The sequence below is a fragment of the Bubalus bubalis genome, chromosome 18, assembly GCF_019923935.1.
Source record: "Bubalus bubalis isolate 160015118507 breed Murrah chromosome 18, NDDB_SH_1, whole genome shotgun sequence".
NCBI classification, from domain to species: domain Eukaryota; kingdom Metazoa; phylum Chordata; class Mammalia; order Artiodactyla; family Bovidae; genus Bubalus; species Bubalus bubalis.
Window position 1 is genome coordinate 40056833 of NC_059174.1, and position 17214 is coordinate 40074046.

Sequence of the window (17214 nt, forward strand, 5' to 3'; positions counted from 1 at the left end):
AGATAGTGCCATATGTGAAATAAGACAATCATGGTATCAATGTCATAGGATTATTGAGAAGTTTAGTTGAGATAACACTTTGAAGTATTTAGGACAAAGCTGTTATTTTTTAAATGTTTGTGATACCCATTATTGTTACTACCTAAGGGCACAAGGCTGGGAATTTAGGAGCCTGGGTTCCATACCTACCTAAGCCAATCTGAGCAAGACATTTCAGCAGCCTTGACCTCAGAGCCCCTGGAAGGTCAAGAATCTGCTAGCAGGGACCTCTGAGGATGACACAAACCGTGTCCTCCAATAAGATCCAGGCTCTAACTGCAAAAAGACAGTCATGGAGGGAGGAGGCCCAAGACTGAGACTGTAAATCAGGAAGGGTCTTGAGAGTGTTTAGGAGCCCTGTGCTATATGTATTTTCTAGAAGTTTAGTACAGTAGGTACTTTCAAGTGATGATAGTCAATACTTGTCTCCTTAGCCTGTAAAATCCACAAGGGCTTGGTCACCATGTTTTTCAAGCATTCCTTCACAAGTAAGATTGACGTGCCTCCCTTCCTCCAGGCACTATGCCAAGATCTGGGGGATACAGCAGTGAACAAGACAGACAAGGCAGGGAGAAGAGTACCAAACACGGACAAGAGACATATGGCAGCAAGTGCTGTGAAGGAGCCACAGCAGGGCAATGCGGTGGAGAGGAACTCCTGGGGAAGACCTGGAAATTCTCAGGAAAGATGTAGCTGCAAGGGGCCGGAGCTAGGGACAACAAATTCCAAGGTCCCGAGATGAGAAAGGACAGAGGATGGCCAGAGGAGCTCTGATGGGAGGCAGTTGAAGGAAAGGTCTGAGAGGGGGTGAGGGTAGGTCCACGTGGAGTGGCATGGAGTGTGGATTTGATTTTACTGCCTGCTTAAGTAAATGCTTAAGGTAAAGAGGGCCACATGGAATCCCAGCATCAAAAAGGTCTTCCGATCCTCAGGGGAAAGTCTGTGGCGGAAGGCACACCTGGAAGGCAAGGTGCTAGACTATTACCTGAATGAACACACACACGCATGGACAGATGGATGGACGCACGTCCAGGAGTAACAGCTGTTCCACAGGCGGCCCCCGATCTGGCGGCCTGAGGCCCTGGTTCTAGGCTCTGTGACCATGCGCTGTGACCTTGGGCACATCCCACCCTGACTCAGGGCCCGGAAACCTGCGTCTCGGGGGCGGGGGAGACGTGCAAGGAGAGACAGTGCGCGGGCGCTGCAGGCCTACGGACTTCAGGTCTAGTGGCCCGACCCCTCAGTCGGGGACCGAAGCCTCGCCGCCCGCCGTGTTTACATTCCACCAGCGCCGGCCACGCGGCTTTTTGCCGCTCCAGCGCCGCTCGGCTCCGCCCCCAGAGCCCCGCGACCCGCCCCTCCGCCGTTCTCGCGCCAGACCTCCCCCGCGTCCCGGCCTGCGCAGCCCCGCCCCACCGCGCGCGCCGGCCGGCCCCCGCGTCCCGCCCCGCTCGGGCTCCGCAGCTTGGGCGGCACAGGCCCCGCCACGGCCCCAGGGCCCCTCCCCTCCGGCGCGCAGGCCCTGTCACTTAGCCCCGCCCCGCGGTGGCCCCGCCCCGGGCGGGCCTGAGCGCCTGGGCGGGCCTGCGCCGCGCAGGGCGGGCCTGAGGGCGGTGGCTGGGCGGGGCCGAGCCCTCTGGCTGTCGCTGAGGGGCTCCCAGCCGGCCGGGGCGGAGCGGAGGGTGGCGGGAGGGCGCGAGGGCGGTCCGGGGGCCGGTTCCGCGCGCTGGGATTTTTAAATGTCCCGCTCTTAGCCGGGCGCAGGAGCAGCCGGCTCGGCCGCCAGCGCGGTGTAGGGGGCAGGCGCGGATCCCGCCACCGCCGCGCGCTCGGCCCGCCGCCGTCTCCCGCCTCCCGGCTTCCCGCTCGCCTCTGCCTCCTGCCTCCGGCCTCGGCTCGTGCCGCCTGCCTGCCTGCCGCGGAGACTGCTTCGGGTGAGGACCCTGCCTCGGGCTGCCGGACTGCGCGGCGGGCGAGAACTCCTGGAGCGCCCGGGTCGGGTCGGGCCGGGCCCGGGTGGGGGTGGGGCGAGGCCGGGTCGCCGGGTCCCCGGAGGCGTCAGCGCGGGGTGCCCCGGTAGGGTGACTCAGAAGCGGGCTCCGGGGAGGTGTTGAGAGGAAGACTGAGGCAGCTGGGGGTCCCGAGGGAGGCAATGGGCCGGAGAGAGTTTCAGGGGGCGTTGAGCGCCCCCCCGCACCCTGGGTTCCGACCCGGCGTCGCGGGCCGCTGGTGGCGCCGCGGGTGACAGGCCACCCCGGGCCCATCGGCCATTTTCCCGACCGGCCCGGGAGGCTCCCGCCGCCGCCGCCCGCGCGGGAGGGGGAGGGGTGCTCGGGACAGGCCGGCGGGCCCTGGACCCCTCTGCTGCCGTTCTCACCCTACTGCCGTTTCGTGCCCCCAGGCTTGAGGTCTGATCCTGCGCCCAGCGCCATGCCGAGGGAAAAGGAGAGGTGAGTGGCCTGGCCGCTGCGGGAAAGGGGAAGGTGTGCGGTGGTGGGGGAGGGGTGGGCCGAGATTTGGGTAGACTCTTACCTCTGTGCCATCCTGGTTTTGCAGGGATGCGAAGGAACCGGATACCATGAAAGAGGAAAGTGGCACCGATGTCTCTGTTCGCTCCAGGAAAAGAAAGGCAAATGTAGCCGTTGTGAGTACAAAGGAGACAGGTGGGGGAGGATACCCTCCCCCCCAATCTTACCTGGGTACCAGAATGGGTTCTGCTCATGTATTTGTTGATAAGGGATCAAGGGTGGGGGGGGGAGCGTTTGGCAGAAATGGTGATCATAACCTTACTAGCTTTCTTTTTCTTCTCTGTGTCTGTGTTTTTGTCTTTGGGCTGTTTGGTGTGTTTCCTTGGGGTATGGGGGTTGTTTTATGTTAGTTTTTGCAGGATCCAGATGAAGAAATTGCCAAAATTGACAAGACTGTGAGAAGCCAGTGTGGCAATCAGGTAGGTACATTTTCTGATTGGGTCGAAGTTGAGGCTCCCCTTGTTTGGGGTCAAATTGAGTCTCATACTTGCTTGCCTCCTGCTGAAGGCTTTTTCTCTAGCTATGGCCACAGTTCATATAACCGAGCACTGTGCCTGTCAGTGGGCACTGACCTCTGCCAGTCTTGGGATTCCAGGAAGGACTGTGTTCCTGACTGACATCCCTGAGATTACAAATATGCGCTGATGTCTGGAAGAACCAGAATGAACCTCACATAACTCAGTCCTCTCCTTTTGCCCTTGAGGAAACTGAGATTCAGTTAGAGGAGGAAAGTAACCCAGAGTCCTGTGCAAGCCAGGGGCGGAGTCTGTCCTATAGCCTAGGCTGTAGGCTAGTGAACTGTGGGAGGGCTCCTGACACAGAGCTCTTTGGGTAACTGTGATGATGGGGGTTTGTGTGTGCTCATAAGCAACTTCTCCCCCATCCACACTTGTGTTTGTTTCCTCATGGTGCTTAAGGACTTCCCTTCCCTGCTCCCACTCCCTTTAGGTCATGTTTCAAACTTTTCCCCCCTTTTTGATGGTTCTTCTAGCCTCTTCAGCAATTACTTCCAGTGATAACTGCTGCCTGGAGCTTGATCTGACCTCCACCAGAGTATTAGTAAGACATTATGTGTAATGATATGTGCATCTCAACACATTTTTAAAATTGACTAGTCAGTCCATTTCTCTTGCCCCTCCTTCATGGAGTTCCCGCCATATTTCTTGCATGTTCATGGTAGCATCATAATATCAGAAGTCCCTAGCCAAAAAAGCTTGTATTATCTCTCTGCCTCCAGAAATGGCTGGAGACTGTAGTTATGGCCCCAGTAGGGGAAGCAGTCGATCTCCAAACTAACTGATTAGGCTTTCTGACACTATAACAGATAAAAACCGAGCAGGAATAGTATTTGAGCCAAGGAAAGTGGTTCTGGTGAGGGTAGCAGTGGCAGCACATCACCTTGTAGGACAGCGAGCAACAGCCAGAGCAGCTGGGCCTGGGAGAGCGAAGTCTTCCAAGCCGTGGGGCACACGGTCAAGCTGTTGTTACTGCGCACAAGACCCTCGTAATTAGCATTTCTGGGGAGACTCCACTTAATATTGAACAACAGCCTGATGATCTACTTGCTGTATTAGAAGAAGAGATACTTTGTTTTAGGAAAAGAAATAAGACAGTGCGTTTCAAGTTCTTTCCTTTTTTTTCGTTTTCTTTTTTTCTCCCTGTAAAGACTTCAAACCAAGCAAGTTAATTTGTGTGGGTCTGTACTAAAATGAATCTCAACTTTGTGAAATTCAAGATTGGTTGTCTTCCTAGCTATGTTTTGAATTGGAATTTTTAACTAAGGCTGAAGCAAAGCTGTCCCTGTTGACTTCTTGGGGTTTTAGAGTAGTTTCAGTTCCAGAGATAACTGGAGCGGAGCCTAGGGTGCCTAAGACAGGGCTTTGGCCCTGTCCCTGGACTGCAGAGAGCTGATAGACGTGATATGTGAATAGCCATATTATTTCCCACTAGAAGGCATTTTCATGGTTCAGAGATTAATGACAACAGGTTTCTACACATTGTCTAAAGTAGATAGCTTGAAAATTACCCATCATTTATGAAGCAGTCAGTGTCATATGTTATTTCTCTGTAGATTCATGAAGCTACAATTGTGGGGTAACAACCTTTTTGCCAATTAATTACACAGAATTTTTCTGTGGAGTTATCATGGTTCAGCCCTGTTCAATAGCCCTGAGCTACTTATAGCCATCATGCTGAACTCTGTGATACTGCTACATCAGGACCACATGGAACCTTTGATTCTTACCTTAGGTTTTTCCCAATGAAACTAATGCTCTTTTGTCTAAAGTCTATTTAACATATCCATTTTGTTCAATTTTTTGCATGAGACCTAACTTGTTTATTGAAATGGAGTCCTGGAATTTCTATTAGTTACTTCTCAGAACATAATTTTCCATAAGGTAGTTTCATTCTTCATTAAAAGAGGCACAAAGAGTCAGAGGTGGTTAGAAATAATCAAAATTGGTCTCTTGCTATTATCCCCTCCCTTCCTAAAGTCAGATTGATCTCGCTGTCTTTGAGACATGGCATACATTCAAGTTAAAGAATATAGACTTCATTATCCTGCTTCCTACACTAGTCAAAGGCCAGCTCTGGGGGCCATTTGCCTGCTTGTGGTTCAGCTGATTTGTCTGTGTGCTGCAGGTTGGGAACTGTTAGCATTTTATCTCCAAAAGTCTTCTCTCAACTATTTCAGCCATCTGGCTGTAGAGGGTGACACCCAGCTTCTGCTTTCAAAACTAGAATTCATTCTTGAGTGAATACAACGTAAAGCAGTTGTAACATGATCCTTTTGAGTCAAGGAAATGATACCAGCACATGATTCTAGAACTGGAAGAGGATGTTGCCCTTCTCCAGCAGCTGTTGGCAAGATCTGTCATGGTTAATTTGCATGCTCAATTCTGTGCACATTGGATGGAGGAGAGCTTTATCCTACTTTGCTCTTCTCAGTACCTTAAAAGTGCTCTGGCTTCCTCTGAAAGTGGCCAGTGTGCTGTGATAGCCACCCTGTCCCATATCTTCCAAGCAGCACTTGGAGAGCCCATGTTTCTATGTTCATTTATAGTCTTCTCGGTTGTCTCTTTTCCAGTCAACATTAATGATCTCTCTGCTTTAAAAAAAATTGCCATGAGTCTCAGAGCTTTAACAGAGCGTTTATGCTGGCAGGATTGTTAACATGCCATATCTTCAATAAATTCATTGTAATTTTAAAAAACAATCAGTTGTTTAGAGTAAGATAATAAACAGTAGCTTTAAAAAGAAAAAACTTTAAATGGCAAAATGACATTTTCCAAATATTAAAAATTGAATTAAATATCTGGACTTTTTAAAAGAAGCATTGTTTGGGTTTTTAATGATGATTTAGCATTTATTACTATATAAGCCTTTGGGGGTGGGTTTCAAAGGTCTTCAGGAATATCTAGGCTTTATCTCTATAGACTTCTTAGTAAATCCTGTGACTCTTGCTTGATGTGGTTTTAAGTAGGCAGATACTCCTTTTTTTTCCATTTGAATTAAGGAAAATGAAAGGTTCTCATTATGTAATATATTTGGCTTGACCTGGAACCAAAGGAAGATGTCACATTTGGTGGGTTTTTATTAAATGAGGAGACTAAATATAGATGGCAATCAGTTTTATACTTGTGGTTGTGGAGTGCTTATGTAAATACATTTATTGGAAATTCTGCCTTTCACTTTTAAGACATTTTATTAGGTTAGTTGTACTTGTTAAAAAACCCAGGTCTTTGAATTGTGACCAAATCTCACAATACCCTTTTGGAGCCTTGCTTAGTATCTTACTGAACTGCGAGTAGATTTTCTTCTTCGGTAATGTAAGACCTGTTTGCATTTTGTCTTACCCTTCCTGTGCCCTCACGCACCTCATACGAGGATGATGATACGGAGAATAAAATGCTACTGACCAGTTTTCTTAGGTACTTACTGCATAGACTCCTGAGAACATGAGAGCTTGGAGTCATTACTGTGTCTTCCATGCTATCTCCATCTTAATTTAGGCCGGAATATTGATTTAGGCCTAGAGATTGCTCTAGGTGTGTGAAGACATTTTTTTGTTTTACTGGCTGTTTTACAAATCAATGAATGTAAAAACAGCTGGTTTACATCAAACGTTTTTTAACATGTCTTTATTTTACAGCCTTGGGACAGTAATACAGCCTGTGAAAACCCCTGCTCCCTGATTCCCACACCTGACAAAGAAGAAGATGAACTTCTGTACCCACACGCTGCGTACAAGCCTCAGAGGTGCACGCCGTCGTCATCCAGAGCGTCGCCACTGCCTGTACTGAAGTAAGCTGACCACCCAGTGCCTCCTGGGTCTCTTACTCCCTGTGTGCACTTCCACTTCGCTAGTTGGATGCATACTGACGCCTGTCTTTTGTGTTTTGCTTGGTTTTGTTTTTTTGTAGCTGGGCAAATAGAGAGGAAGTATGGAAAATCATGTTAAACAAAGAAAAGACATACTTGAGGGACAAGCACCTTATGCAGCGGCACCCTCTTCTGCAGCCTAAAATGCGAGCAATTCTTCTGGATTGGTTAATGGAGGTAGGTTGAGCCTTCTGGTTAACTAGAAGCACTGACCGTTTCTAGATTCTTTTGTGATGTTGTAATCTCTTCATGTGTTTGATTCCATTGACACATTCTGTGTCTCTGAACTGTGGTATATATACTACAGTGGTTTAACTTTTTTGCTTATGTACTTCCTTAAAAGAATTTCTGAACTCTGTTTATCCCTTAGATGTTTTTAAGTTGGCGTCTGAATTTTTTTCTCAAAGTTTAAATAGTTGCAAAGGTTGTATTTTCCAATTAATTATAAATATTGGTATTTGATCTTTGTTAATTTGCTTTTTAAGTGTACACAATAGAATGTGTAACAGCTATTTGATAGCTTACTACCAAATGTTTAAAAATATATGAACAAATTTATTTTTAACAGTCAGAAATTTTGTATTGTTTCATTTTAACTCCTTGGGACCCATTTCTCTTCCCCCACAGAAGTTTATCCTAACAAAATATATTGTTCAAATCTTTTATTGATCACACTTTCATACTTCACATTATCATACAAAAATTGATCAAATAACAAGATTATAAGTTATAGTAAATAATTGTTAAATATAAGAAGTTATGTTGTATAGGCAGTGCACCTCCTTCTGGGAGGAAGTGTGGGTGTCTCAATAGTGGCTTGATTAAGGGACATTTCTTGGATACTGCTTCCCTTGTGGCTCAGATGGTAGAGAATCCTTCTGCAATGCAGGAGATCCAGGTTTGATCCTTCGGTCGGGAAGATCCCCTGGGAAAGGGAATGGGAATCCACTCCAGTGTTCTTGCCTAGAGAATCCTGTGGACAAAGGAGCCTAGCGGACTACAGTCCCTGGGGTTGCAAAGAGTCAGACACGACTGAGTGACTAACAAACATACCTGGACACCTCTGTAAACCTTGGGTGGGTGCAAAATGAGCTTTCTTCTGTGAGTGGAAGGGTATCTTAGGCAGATCCATTTTATGAAAGTATATATGGAAGCTGTGTGGCTACGTATTCCCTAAAAACAGTGCCGTGTACCTTCAGAAAGTTTGTGTTGACAGGGTATGTATACCCTAGTTGTGCTTGTCCTAGAGTCAAATCTGCTGCCACTTAACATCTTTGTGCCTCAGTCAGGCAAGTCACTTAACTTGATTTTCTCATTGTAATGTTTTCTATTAGTGTTTTCCTTATGTAGTTTGTGTGGATTAGAAATAGTGCATATGAAGTACAGCTTACATGTGTGTGTGTGCATGCTATGTCATGTCCAACTCTTTGTGACCCCCTTGACTGTAGTCTGCCAAGCTCCACTGTCCATGGGATTCCAGGCAAGAATACTGGAATGAGTTGCCATTTCTTCCTCCAGGGGATCTTCCTGATCCAGGGATTGAACCCAAGTCTCCTGCACTGGCAGGCAGATTCTTTACCACTGAGCCACCTGGGAAGCCTCTTGGTAGGGAAGATCCCCTGGAGAAGAAAATGGCAGCCCACTCCAGTATACTTGAGTGGGAAATCCCATGTATAGAGGAGCCTGGCGGCCTACAGATCTCCTTTTTGGGATCGCAAAGGAGTCAGACTTAGTGACCAAACAATAGCTTACATAGTAGGCCATGTAAGATTTACATAAAAACATCTTTTTATCATTCTTAATTTCCTTTTCTCTATTGGTCCCTGAAAATGTCAACATAGAAAATGTACAAATGTACAAATTCTTTGGCAGGCCTGCTTAAAACTATAGGCCTTACACTTGTCCGTAGACCCACCATGGCACATAGCCCTCCTGGGCCTTTTGGAACTTTTTATAATTCCCTGAAGCATTAGATATAGTATGCTTTAATCTCAGGCTTCAACTCAAAAGATGTTGTGACTTAGTGGATCTGTTATATATAGTGCAATTGATGCCATTGATACTTTCTAAAGAAATGATTTCCCCTGGAAGTCAATCAAAAAAGTCATGTAATACTATTGAAAGGATAGAAAAGAATGATAACTTTTATGTCTAAAGTGGGACAAAACATGAGTCCACAGTTCACAGGCAGTCTTATCTGCAGTGATGTTAAATTTCCCAGCCCCCAGCCCAGCCAAGAAGTATGTAGCAAAAAAAGAAGTGCTTACACAGTGTGCCTGATGGTGAGCTGGGTAAAATATGTCTGAAAGTTTGTTCCGTAGAGAACAGAAGCTCTGGTTTCACTTCTAATCCGATTGTAGTTGTGTTGCTTGATAAAGACTGACTCTAAACATGGTTCCACATGGACTTAGAAACTCTTTGGTGATTGATGGAGGTTTCTAGTAATGTTCTGTTTGTTGTTTCTGCTGGTGCCTTTCCTACTTATAACCCTGTGAAGTGTACTTATTTGGGATATACTGTTTAGGAATAGCAGTTTTAAATGTATAATCAAACATTTGATGATAGTAATGAATTGAGGTCTAATATTTCTTTGGTCCTTTTCAACTCCATCATGTATACTATTTTTCCACATCTCACAGCAGTCCTGTGAGGTTAACAAAGCAGGACTAATTTATAATGTCTCAATTTTATAATTGGTTTTTCTAAAGGGGAGCCTAGGATAGAACCTAGGTCTCTGAGTCTTTCATTTAATGCTTTTTAATAAAGCTTTTGCCTCTTGTGATTAGATTAACAGTGTTTTAGTGTTGTGATCTTTAAATAAACCTATGTTCCAGCTTTCAAGCTTTCATACTGATGATGCTCATTGTGAAGAAATATTGTAGTTCTTTCCTCACATCATAATGAAACTTACAAAAGGGTACATATTTCTTTGAGAAAATTTTGTTTTTCCTTGAAACACTGCTTTTACTGTACTGTGAATGTACCTTCTTGCTGTAGCCTGTGAGCTTTCGCTCTTATATTAGATCACAGAACACTTCATCCTTATCCTGAGTTCCAGGTTTTCATTGTGCATGTGTTTAGGGATAAGCAAGGTAACCATCCTTTACGAAAAGCCAGCTTCTGTCTCTTTGGTTTTATCCTTCACCAAAATCATGGCAAGTTTGTTTGTCTTTCTTTTTTTCCTCAAGTAACTATTCTAAAACTTACTATTTTTTCAGGTATGTGAAGTCTATAAACTTCACAGAGAGACATTTTACTTGGCACAGGATTTCTTTGATCGGTATATGGCAACACAACAAAATGTTGTAAAAACACTTTTACAACTTATTGGGATTTCATCGTTATTTATTGCTGCCAAACTTGAGGTAAATAATTTTCAATTTTTTTTATGTAGTACATGCTCTTCTTGAGATCCACTGGAATTAGGGGAAGGGATCAACTATTTGTCTGTATTTGTATTTTTCTAATTTGAAGCCTTCTAAAGTTTAGCCACACATAAAAAAAGGCTAGAAATTAACCAAGAAAAGTATGAGTATTTAAAATGCTTAGGTTAATTTAATTCCTTTAATCAAAAAAATTGAACTTCTCCCTAAGAGGATAAAAATTTTGGTGTGATTAGAAGGGTAGATGGGCCTAACTTTCAAACACATTACTAAAGGTATTGAAAAGGTGAAATTTTCAAAACTCTTCAGTAAGTAAAAGGTTGATTGATTGTTGAGGGTGAATGTTTCATTTCTTTCACAATTAATGCATTTTGAACCACTGGAGTAGTTCTTATATTTATCCCATCAATGTACCCTCTCTTTCTTTTTATGTTAGCATACTAAAAAATAATTTGAGAGGTACAATATATAAGTTTAAACTATAAGAGATGGGCATTTTGCTAGTAGTATCTTCTTTTATTTCCTTTTAGGAAATCTATCCTCCAAAGTTGCACCAGTTTGCTTATGTTACAGATGGGGCTTGTTCAGGAGATGAAATTCTCACCATGGAATTAATCATTATGAAGGTATGTTACAAGTTAATTTTTCAGTCCTTTTCAAAAATACATACATAATATCTTTTCTACATTCAGCATGAGTGCATCTGGCTAGGTGTTCTCCAGCTGGACACATTGTGGCAGGGGAAATGGCTGCATTTTGAAACTCCTTTAGAGGGGCTTCCCTGGTGGCTCAGATAGTAAAGAATCTGCCTGCAATGCAGGAGACCAGGGTTCAATCCCTGGGTCGGGAAGTTCCCCTGGAGAAGGGAATCACAACCTACTCCAGTATTCTTGGCTGAAGAATCCATGGACAGAGGATCCTGGTGGGGTACAGTCTGTGGGGACACAAAGAGTCAGACACGACTGAGCAGCTAACATTATAGAGGACCAAAGGGAAGAGAAATGTCTTTTTCTGTTTTCAACCAGTGGTCTGTTTTCTGTTTTCCCATAGGCCCTTAAGTGGCATTTAAGTCCCCTGACCATTGTGTCCTGGTTGAATGTATACATGCAGGTTGCATATCTAAATGATGTTTATGAAGTGCTCCTGCCTCAGTATCCTCAGCAAATCTTCATACAGATTGCAGAGGTAAGTGGCTCTACTGCCTCTGTGGGGCACCCTAACCCACCACTAGACTGAGTAACTCTAGTAGGGGTGTGTGTTGGCGTGTCCCTTAGTGCTCTGTTCTTCCCCATAGCTTTTAGATCTCTGTGTCCTGGATGTCGGCTGCTTAGAATTTTCTTATGGTGTACTTGCTGCTTCCGCCTTGTATCATTTCTCTTCATCTGAACTGATGCAAAAGGTTTCAGGTATGTTGGCTTTCCAGTCCATTAACAAGATACATGAAACTTACAAACCAGTTATTTGTCTCAAATCGGCGTAACATGTATTTTCATTGCAGGGTATCAGTGGTGTGATATAGAGAAGTGTGTCAAGTGGATGGTTCCATTTGCCATAGTTATAAGGGAGACAGGAAGTTCAAAACTTAAGCACTTCAGGGGAGTTCCTGCTGAAGATGCACACAACATCCAGACCCATATAAACAGCTTGGATTTGCTGGTCAGTACTGTTCCTTGTTTCCCAGACAAAGTCTTAAAACTTCCTGGGCAGCCTCTTCACTTGCTTCATACAGGCTCCAGATAATCCTAAAAAGACTCCAGTTCTTTTTAATTCCTTGGAAAAGAAAAAATGGGATCAAGAGATCCTATCTCTTAAGTATCATATAGACCACAGGCTTTTAGATTGTTCTTTGCTATTTTTTTTCCCTTCACTCACCTACATAGGAAAAAGCACAAAGTAAGTGAAGCCCAGAGGATATATTCTTCCATTGTAACATCTCTATTTCTTGCTTTTATTCTTATCAACAGGACAAAGCCCAAGCAAAGAAAGCCATATTATCTGAAGAAAACAGGATTTCTCCTCTCCCCACTGGAGTCCTCACCCCTCCACAGAGCAGTAAGAAGCAGAGCAGTGGGCAGGGATCAGCATGACCACTCCAGCATCCTCACCAAAGACAGCTGTGCAGAAGTGCCTGCTCCAGGTTCTCTCCTGTCGACTGCAGCAGAGACGTGCATTAGCTTTTACAGATATTTAAATGGAAGAGCATGTCTCTTCCGCGACAGAAGGTTTCTGTGGATGGCATTGGACAGGGAGAAGTGTTTTTTATTGAATGCTTAGATTTTTTTAATAAGTGGGTCAAGTACACCAGCCACCTCCAGAACACCAATGAGTGCTCCAGATGCTGCTAAGGAGGGTGATACTTGACTTGATTGACTATTCACACAAATAACAAAGGCTTGAAGTTGAGGAGTGCCATGTTGCTGTTGGTCTCCCCATGGCTGTTCTGGGCTGAGTCGTATTAAGTGGACAGGTGGTTGTGAGTGTTATGATGTACAGCCCACCACCAGCTGTGCTGGGGGCCTCCCCTTTCCATACTATCAGTTGACAGTGTACAATGCCTTTTATGAACTATTGTTTTTTGCAAGTGCTGCTATGTTTATCCATTTTTTAATAAAGATAAAACACTGTCTTTGAGACAGCTGGTTTTATGAACTATGTCTGGTAATTTAAGTTAGGAGTCAACTTTGAATGTGGCTGTATCAAGTTCCCTTTGTTAATTAACTTCATGCTTCTCAAAACTCAAGCCTTTCAAACAAATATATTAAAAGAAAACTTTTGAAGTAAGCTTCAGGTGCCAGCCTCACGGGCCTCCAGGGGCCCCTGAGCTAGAGTGAGGCCCTGACCCGCATCTTCCAACAATGCCCTGCGCAGTGTGAGCCCGGTGGGCTCGCTGGCTGGCGGTGGTGACAGCGGTGAAGTCACATCTGCGTCCAAGAGGGTCTTACGCGTGGTTTCTTCCCGAGCACAGGACAGAGGTCATAAAGTGTCTGTGATTAGTGTTATCTAATACTCTGTGTCCTTATCCAAAGCTTAACCTAAAGAATCTTTATTTGGAGAACTTGTTAATGTAGCAGCCTTAACTACTTTGAAGAAGAAAATGCAAAGTAAAATTACATGTAACTCGTAAAGTCTGTTCCCTGATCACTGATGGATTCACCAAGTGCCTTGCTAACAGAAGAGGTCACTGTCCACTTTAAGGCCCGATGTGCACAGTTCACATCACATTTTGTGGGACGTTCTCAAAGTGGTGGCCTTGTCAAGTCTTATGTTTCATTTTCTCACAGTGTTTTGGTCTATGTATGAGTTCATTAAGGGAGGGTGAATGAGCAAATAAATATCATTTATTTCAACTTGGTATTTGTTATTTTGCAAAAATCTATCTGAAGTAGAAAGAAAAAACAGCCACTTTTAATCTACCACATTTATATGAAATTTGAGAGAGGTCCTACTTTTTCACATTGTGATGTCATAGTTCTGTCATTTTAATGCAGTTTTCTTAATAAATGCATTATAAATATACATGTAATGGCATTTAGCAAATGATACTCTTAGTTAATTATTCATCTCAGACATACTCTTGCCTTTAAAGTAGTGACTTTTTAATGGTGATTATTTGTGACTCGAAAATTCCTAAAAGGGGTTAATTTACATATGACATTTTCTGTGCAAAAATATGGCACTAAATACATTTCTGTTTTATAAGTTTGAGAGCTAGGCAGATGTGAGGAAACACTGGCTCAAAAGCATGTTTGAGGTAAATACCTCATGGACTGGCGAGCCGTCGTACTGCAAAGAGTGTTAGTTACTGAGTATTCTGAGATGAGGCTGCCTTACTTGTAAATTGTCAGGGTGCTGTATTTCTGGAGATCGGTATTCTTTTAAATGGCAGTGTTGCCACAGGCAGCTCTTGATAATCTGTGCTAATCAAGGATAAATCCCAGATGGGTAAGTGAAATCCATAGTATCCAATATTTTCTGTGACTCTGCCAGAAACTCTCTAAGCCACCAGTAAGTGAAATCAAGTTTCCCCTCTTGAAGGAGCTTGTTCCAGTACACACTTTGACCTCTTGGCTCTGTACCCATTTGCCAGATCAGATTTGTTCTGCAATTCATCTGAAACCAACTGAGGCAACGTGATATCAAACAGATAGCAGGGGTGGAAGTGGCAGCTCCAGTCACCTCTGGTGAACAAATGCTATGAGGCAAAGATGTGTCAGCAGGAAGGACCCAGAGAAGGGAGGGGTGATGTATCAGCCAATCATGAAGACTGATCCAGTTGTGGTAGAGCACACCACATCCTCATGTCGCACCCCAGCTCACAGAATTTACACAGCACCCTCACACAGCTGCTGTCAGGTCTATGGCCCCTGCGCCCAAGAAGGAACACATGGTTCTTCACGTGGTGGGTGTTGAAGGTTTTCCAAGGCCATCTCCCATGTGTGGAACCTGGACAGCCTGTTTCACAGAGGTCATTTTATACCAGTAGGAGAATAAGAGATGCTGAGCTTCACCTTGACTTGTTCTTGAGACCAAGAACCAGTAAGCAGAATTGTGGGTCCATTAAGACATGGAGCTTAGTGTGTGGATGCACTTCCGTTCTCCAACTCAGGCACAAAAGAGATTGAAGTTTATTTGGGCAAAACTAGGCTCTACTTCAGAGCAGGGTGGAAAGAGAAATCAAATCTGATAATGTCTAGTCATATTTATCCAACCGTGCATTTTCCTACCACATGTTTAGCATTTTGAAATTCAAATCACATTTATACCTTGGACATTGTTAGAAGACTATTTTTATCCCTGCTGTAATCATCTAATTTGCTGATTACAGGTCTCAAATTGCCACAGAGAACTCAATTTTTGAAAGAATTGTCCTGTTTGATCAAATATGTTATTCAAGCAATGCAGTCATTTGTTCCACAAGGTTACCTGCCAGGCAGAGCTAACCAGGAGTAATAGCATTAGAAGCCTATACTTAAAATCAAGCATTAGCTAATCTGCCTGTGACAATAGAGTCTTAAATATAATTTGTGGCAGATACTTTGGTTCCTGCAATGACAGACAATTGCATTTTGTATTCAGTGAGCATAGATTTTTTTCCTACCTCATCCCAATTTCAAATTTAACTTCAGAAGACTCTAATGTGCTCAGTTTCACAAGCTAACAGGTACTATTTCCCAAGAGCCTCAGACAAGAGGGCAATGCTGTCCTTTATTCAATAAACACTCTCTGCCCTCTCATAATTTTCCTGATCAATGCCAATTCCAAAAATTTGTGTAGCATCTGAGTGTCTAATGCTGGCTTCCCTGGCACGACACAGTGAGCTGGCCTCCCGTGGGAGCCCCTGCTGTGTGCTAGGCTGTACTAGCCCTGGAGATGAAAGCCCCAGGAAGAGTCCAAGAGCTCAGGAGAGGCTGGGAGACCGAAGGACAGCTGGAATCCGGAGGGCAGCGGTATGAAACGCGAGAATGGAGTGGAAGCTGCGCTTGTGCTCGGGAGGGAGGCTGTTGAATCCTTCCAGGCAGTCCTGGAAAAGTGGAGTGGAAGGAGACAAAGGCAGATGAGGTGACAGAGGCTACATCACAAAGGGCTTCTGCACATTAAGCTCAAGACGGGGCTGATACCCCTGGCGGAAGAGCTGGTGCGAGAGGAGAGTGAGGCTCAGAGCAATGTGTGCCTCCAGAGCCCAATGAAGAAATGACATCAGTGTGGGTCCAGAAAGGGTCCTCTTACTGCATGCTTCTGTGCCACAGGAAAGTGACCGTGCAGGAAGGCGATGGGGCATCGAGGGGACTGCCCTGCGTGGGGACTGCCCTGCAGCACTCCCAGGCAACAGTGATTTTGGGCTCTGCACCTCTGCAACCTCAGCCAGCTGAAACCTCATCTCCTGCAGTAAGATGACCCTTTCTGGACCCACACTGATGTCATTTCTTCATTGGGCTCTGGAGGCAGTTACCTGGAGCTGGGACCTTTCCCTGCCATTTCACAAGGTGATTTTGGGCACCATGCTTAAGTTCTCCAAGCCTAGTAATCCTCAGATGTGAAATGGGGATGATAATAACAGTCTTTGTTCCATAAGTTAAAAGGGAGGTTAAACAGGAGAATGCATACAAAGTCTTAGCCTAGCACCTAGAACATTAAAAAGAAACAGTAATAGATGGTTGCCCTTGCTATTATTGCTGCTGCAGCTGGTGGTAATACAAAGGTAGGCAGTCAGACTGAGGCCTGAGCCGGGAGTAGCCCTGCAGTGGGGACTCCAGGAACACGTGGCACTTGCTCTGAGGTGCTCTTAGCCTCCATAGGCTCCTCCCTGCAAGCCTGCTCCCTGGCCCTCCCCAGGCTTCAGCTCCATCTCACTCCTGCCCTTCCTGGGCAGCCTCCTGGAAAGTATCATATACACCTGCTGTCCCTCCTCCTTCAAGCTCCTCCAGTGGGGCTTTTGCCCCACTCACCACACACTACCCTGCCAAGGCCACCTAAGATGGCCAAGTGGCAAAGCTAATGGCCATGTGGTAGCCTTTAGCCTTCATCTCACGGGGCATCTTTGCCACACTTAGCACGGCTGACCCCACCTTCCTTCCAGAAACCTTTTGCCCTCCCTTGACTTCTCACACAGACACACTTGCTGGCCCCGTGGTAACCCTCCCTAATCCCACAGTGTCTCTTTCCTCCTCAAAGGAAACTACCACCCTGAGGTCCAGGTGGATGATTTCCACACCTATATTTAGAATTCTATCATTTATATCTGGATTCATAAGCAATAGATTTACAGAAACACTGCTTTGGGTGTTTTTAAAATTCACATAAGTGTAATAGAACTTCACACATCAGGACTTTCCTGGTGGTCACTGGTTAAGAATCTGCCTTCCAACACAAGGGATGTGGGT

The 17214-nt window shown here is 45.0% G+C and overlaps 1 protein-coding gene across 2 annotated transcripts; it reads left to right on the top strand.

Annotated features, from left to right (window-relative positions):
• The first annotated feature begins 1722 nt into the window (after positions 1-1722).
• Positions 1723-13680, top strand: CCNE1 (cyclin E1). 2 transcript variants are annotated; one of them, XM_025268990.3, is made up of 12 exons: positions 1723-1973; positions 2441-2489; positions 2596-2683; positions 2918-2986; positions 6721-6872; positions 6992-7127; positions 10169-10315; positions 10864-10959; positions 11444-11518; positions 11628-11739; positions 11832-11989; positions 12298-13680. In XM_025268990.3, exons 2-12 carry the CDS (start codon positions 2470-2472, stop codon positions 12418-12420), a joined length of 1176 nt encoding a protein of 391 aa, XP_025124775.1. In that variant the 5' UTR covers positions 1723-1973; positions 2441-2469; the 3' UTR covers positions 12421-13680. The 2 variants fall into 2 exon arrangements, with proteins under 2 accessions (XP_025124775.1, XP_025124774.1); XM_025268989.3 differs by having other exon boundaries at positions 1724-1973; positions 11384-11518.
• The last annotated feature ends 3534 nt before the right edge of the window (positions 13681-17214 follow it).

Coding starts and splice junctions, on each gene's coding strand:
- CCNE1 (XM_025268989.3), top strand. CDS start 2,470: ATGCCGAGGGAAAAGGAGAG. Junction 7,128..10,168: donor TTCTGGATTGGTTAATGGAG/GTAGGTTGAGCC, acceptor CTATTTTTTCAG/GTATGTGAAGTCTATAAACT. Junction 10,316..10,863: donor TTATTGCTGCCAAACTTGAG/GTAAATAATTTT, acceptor ATTTCCTTTTAG/GAAATCTATCCTCCAAAGTT.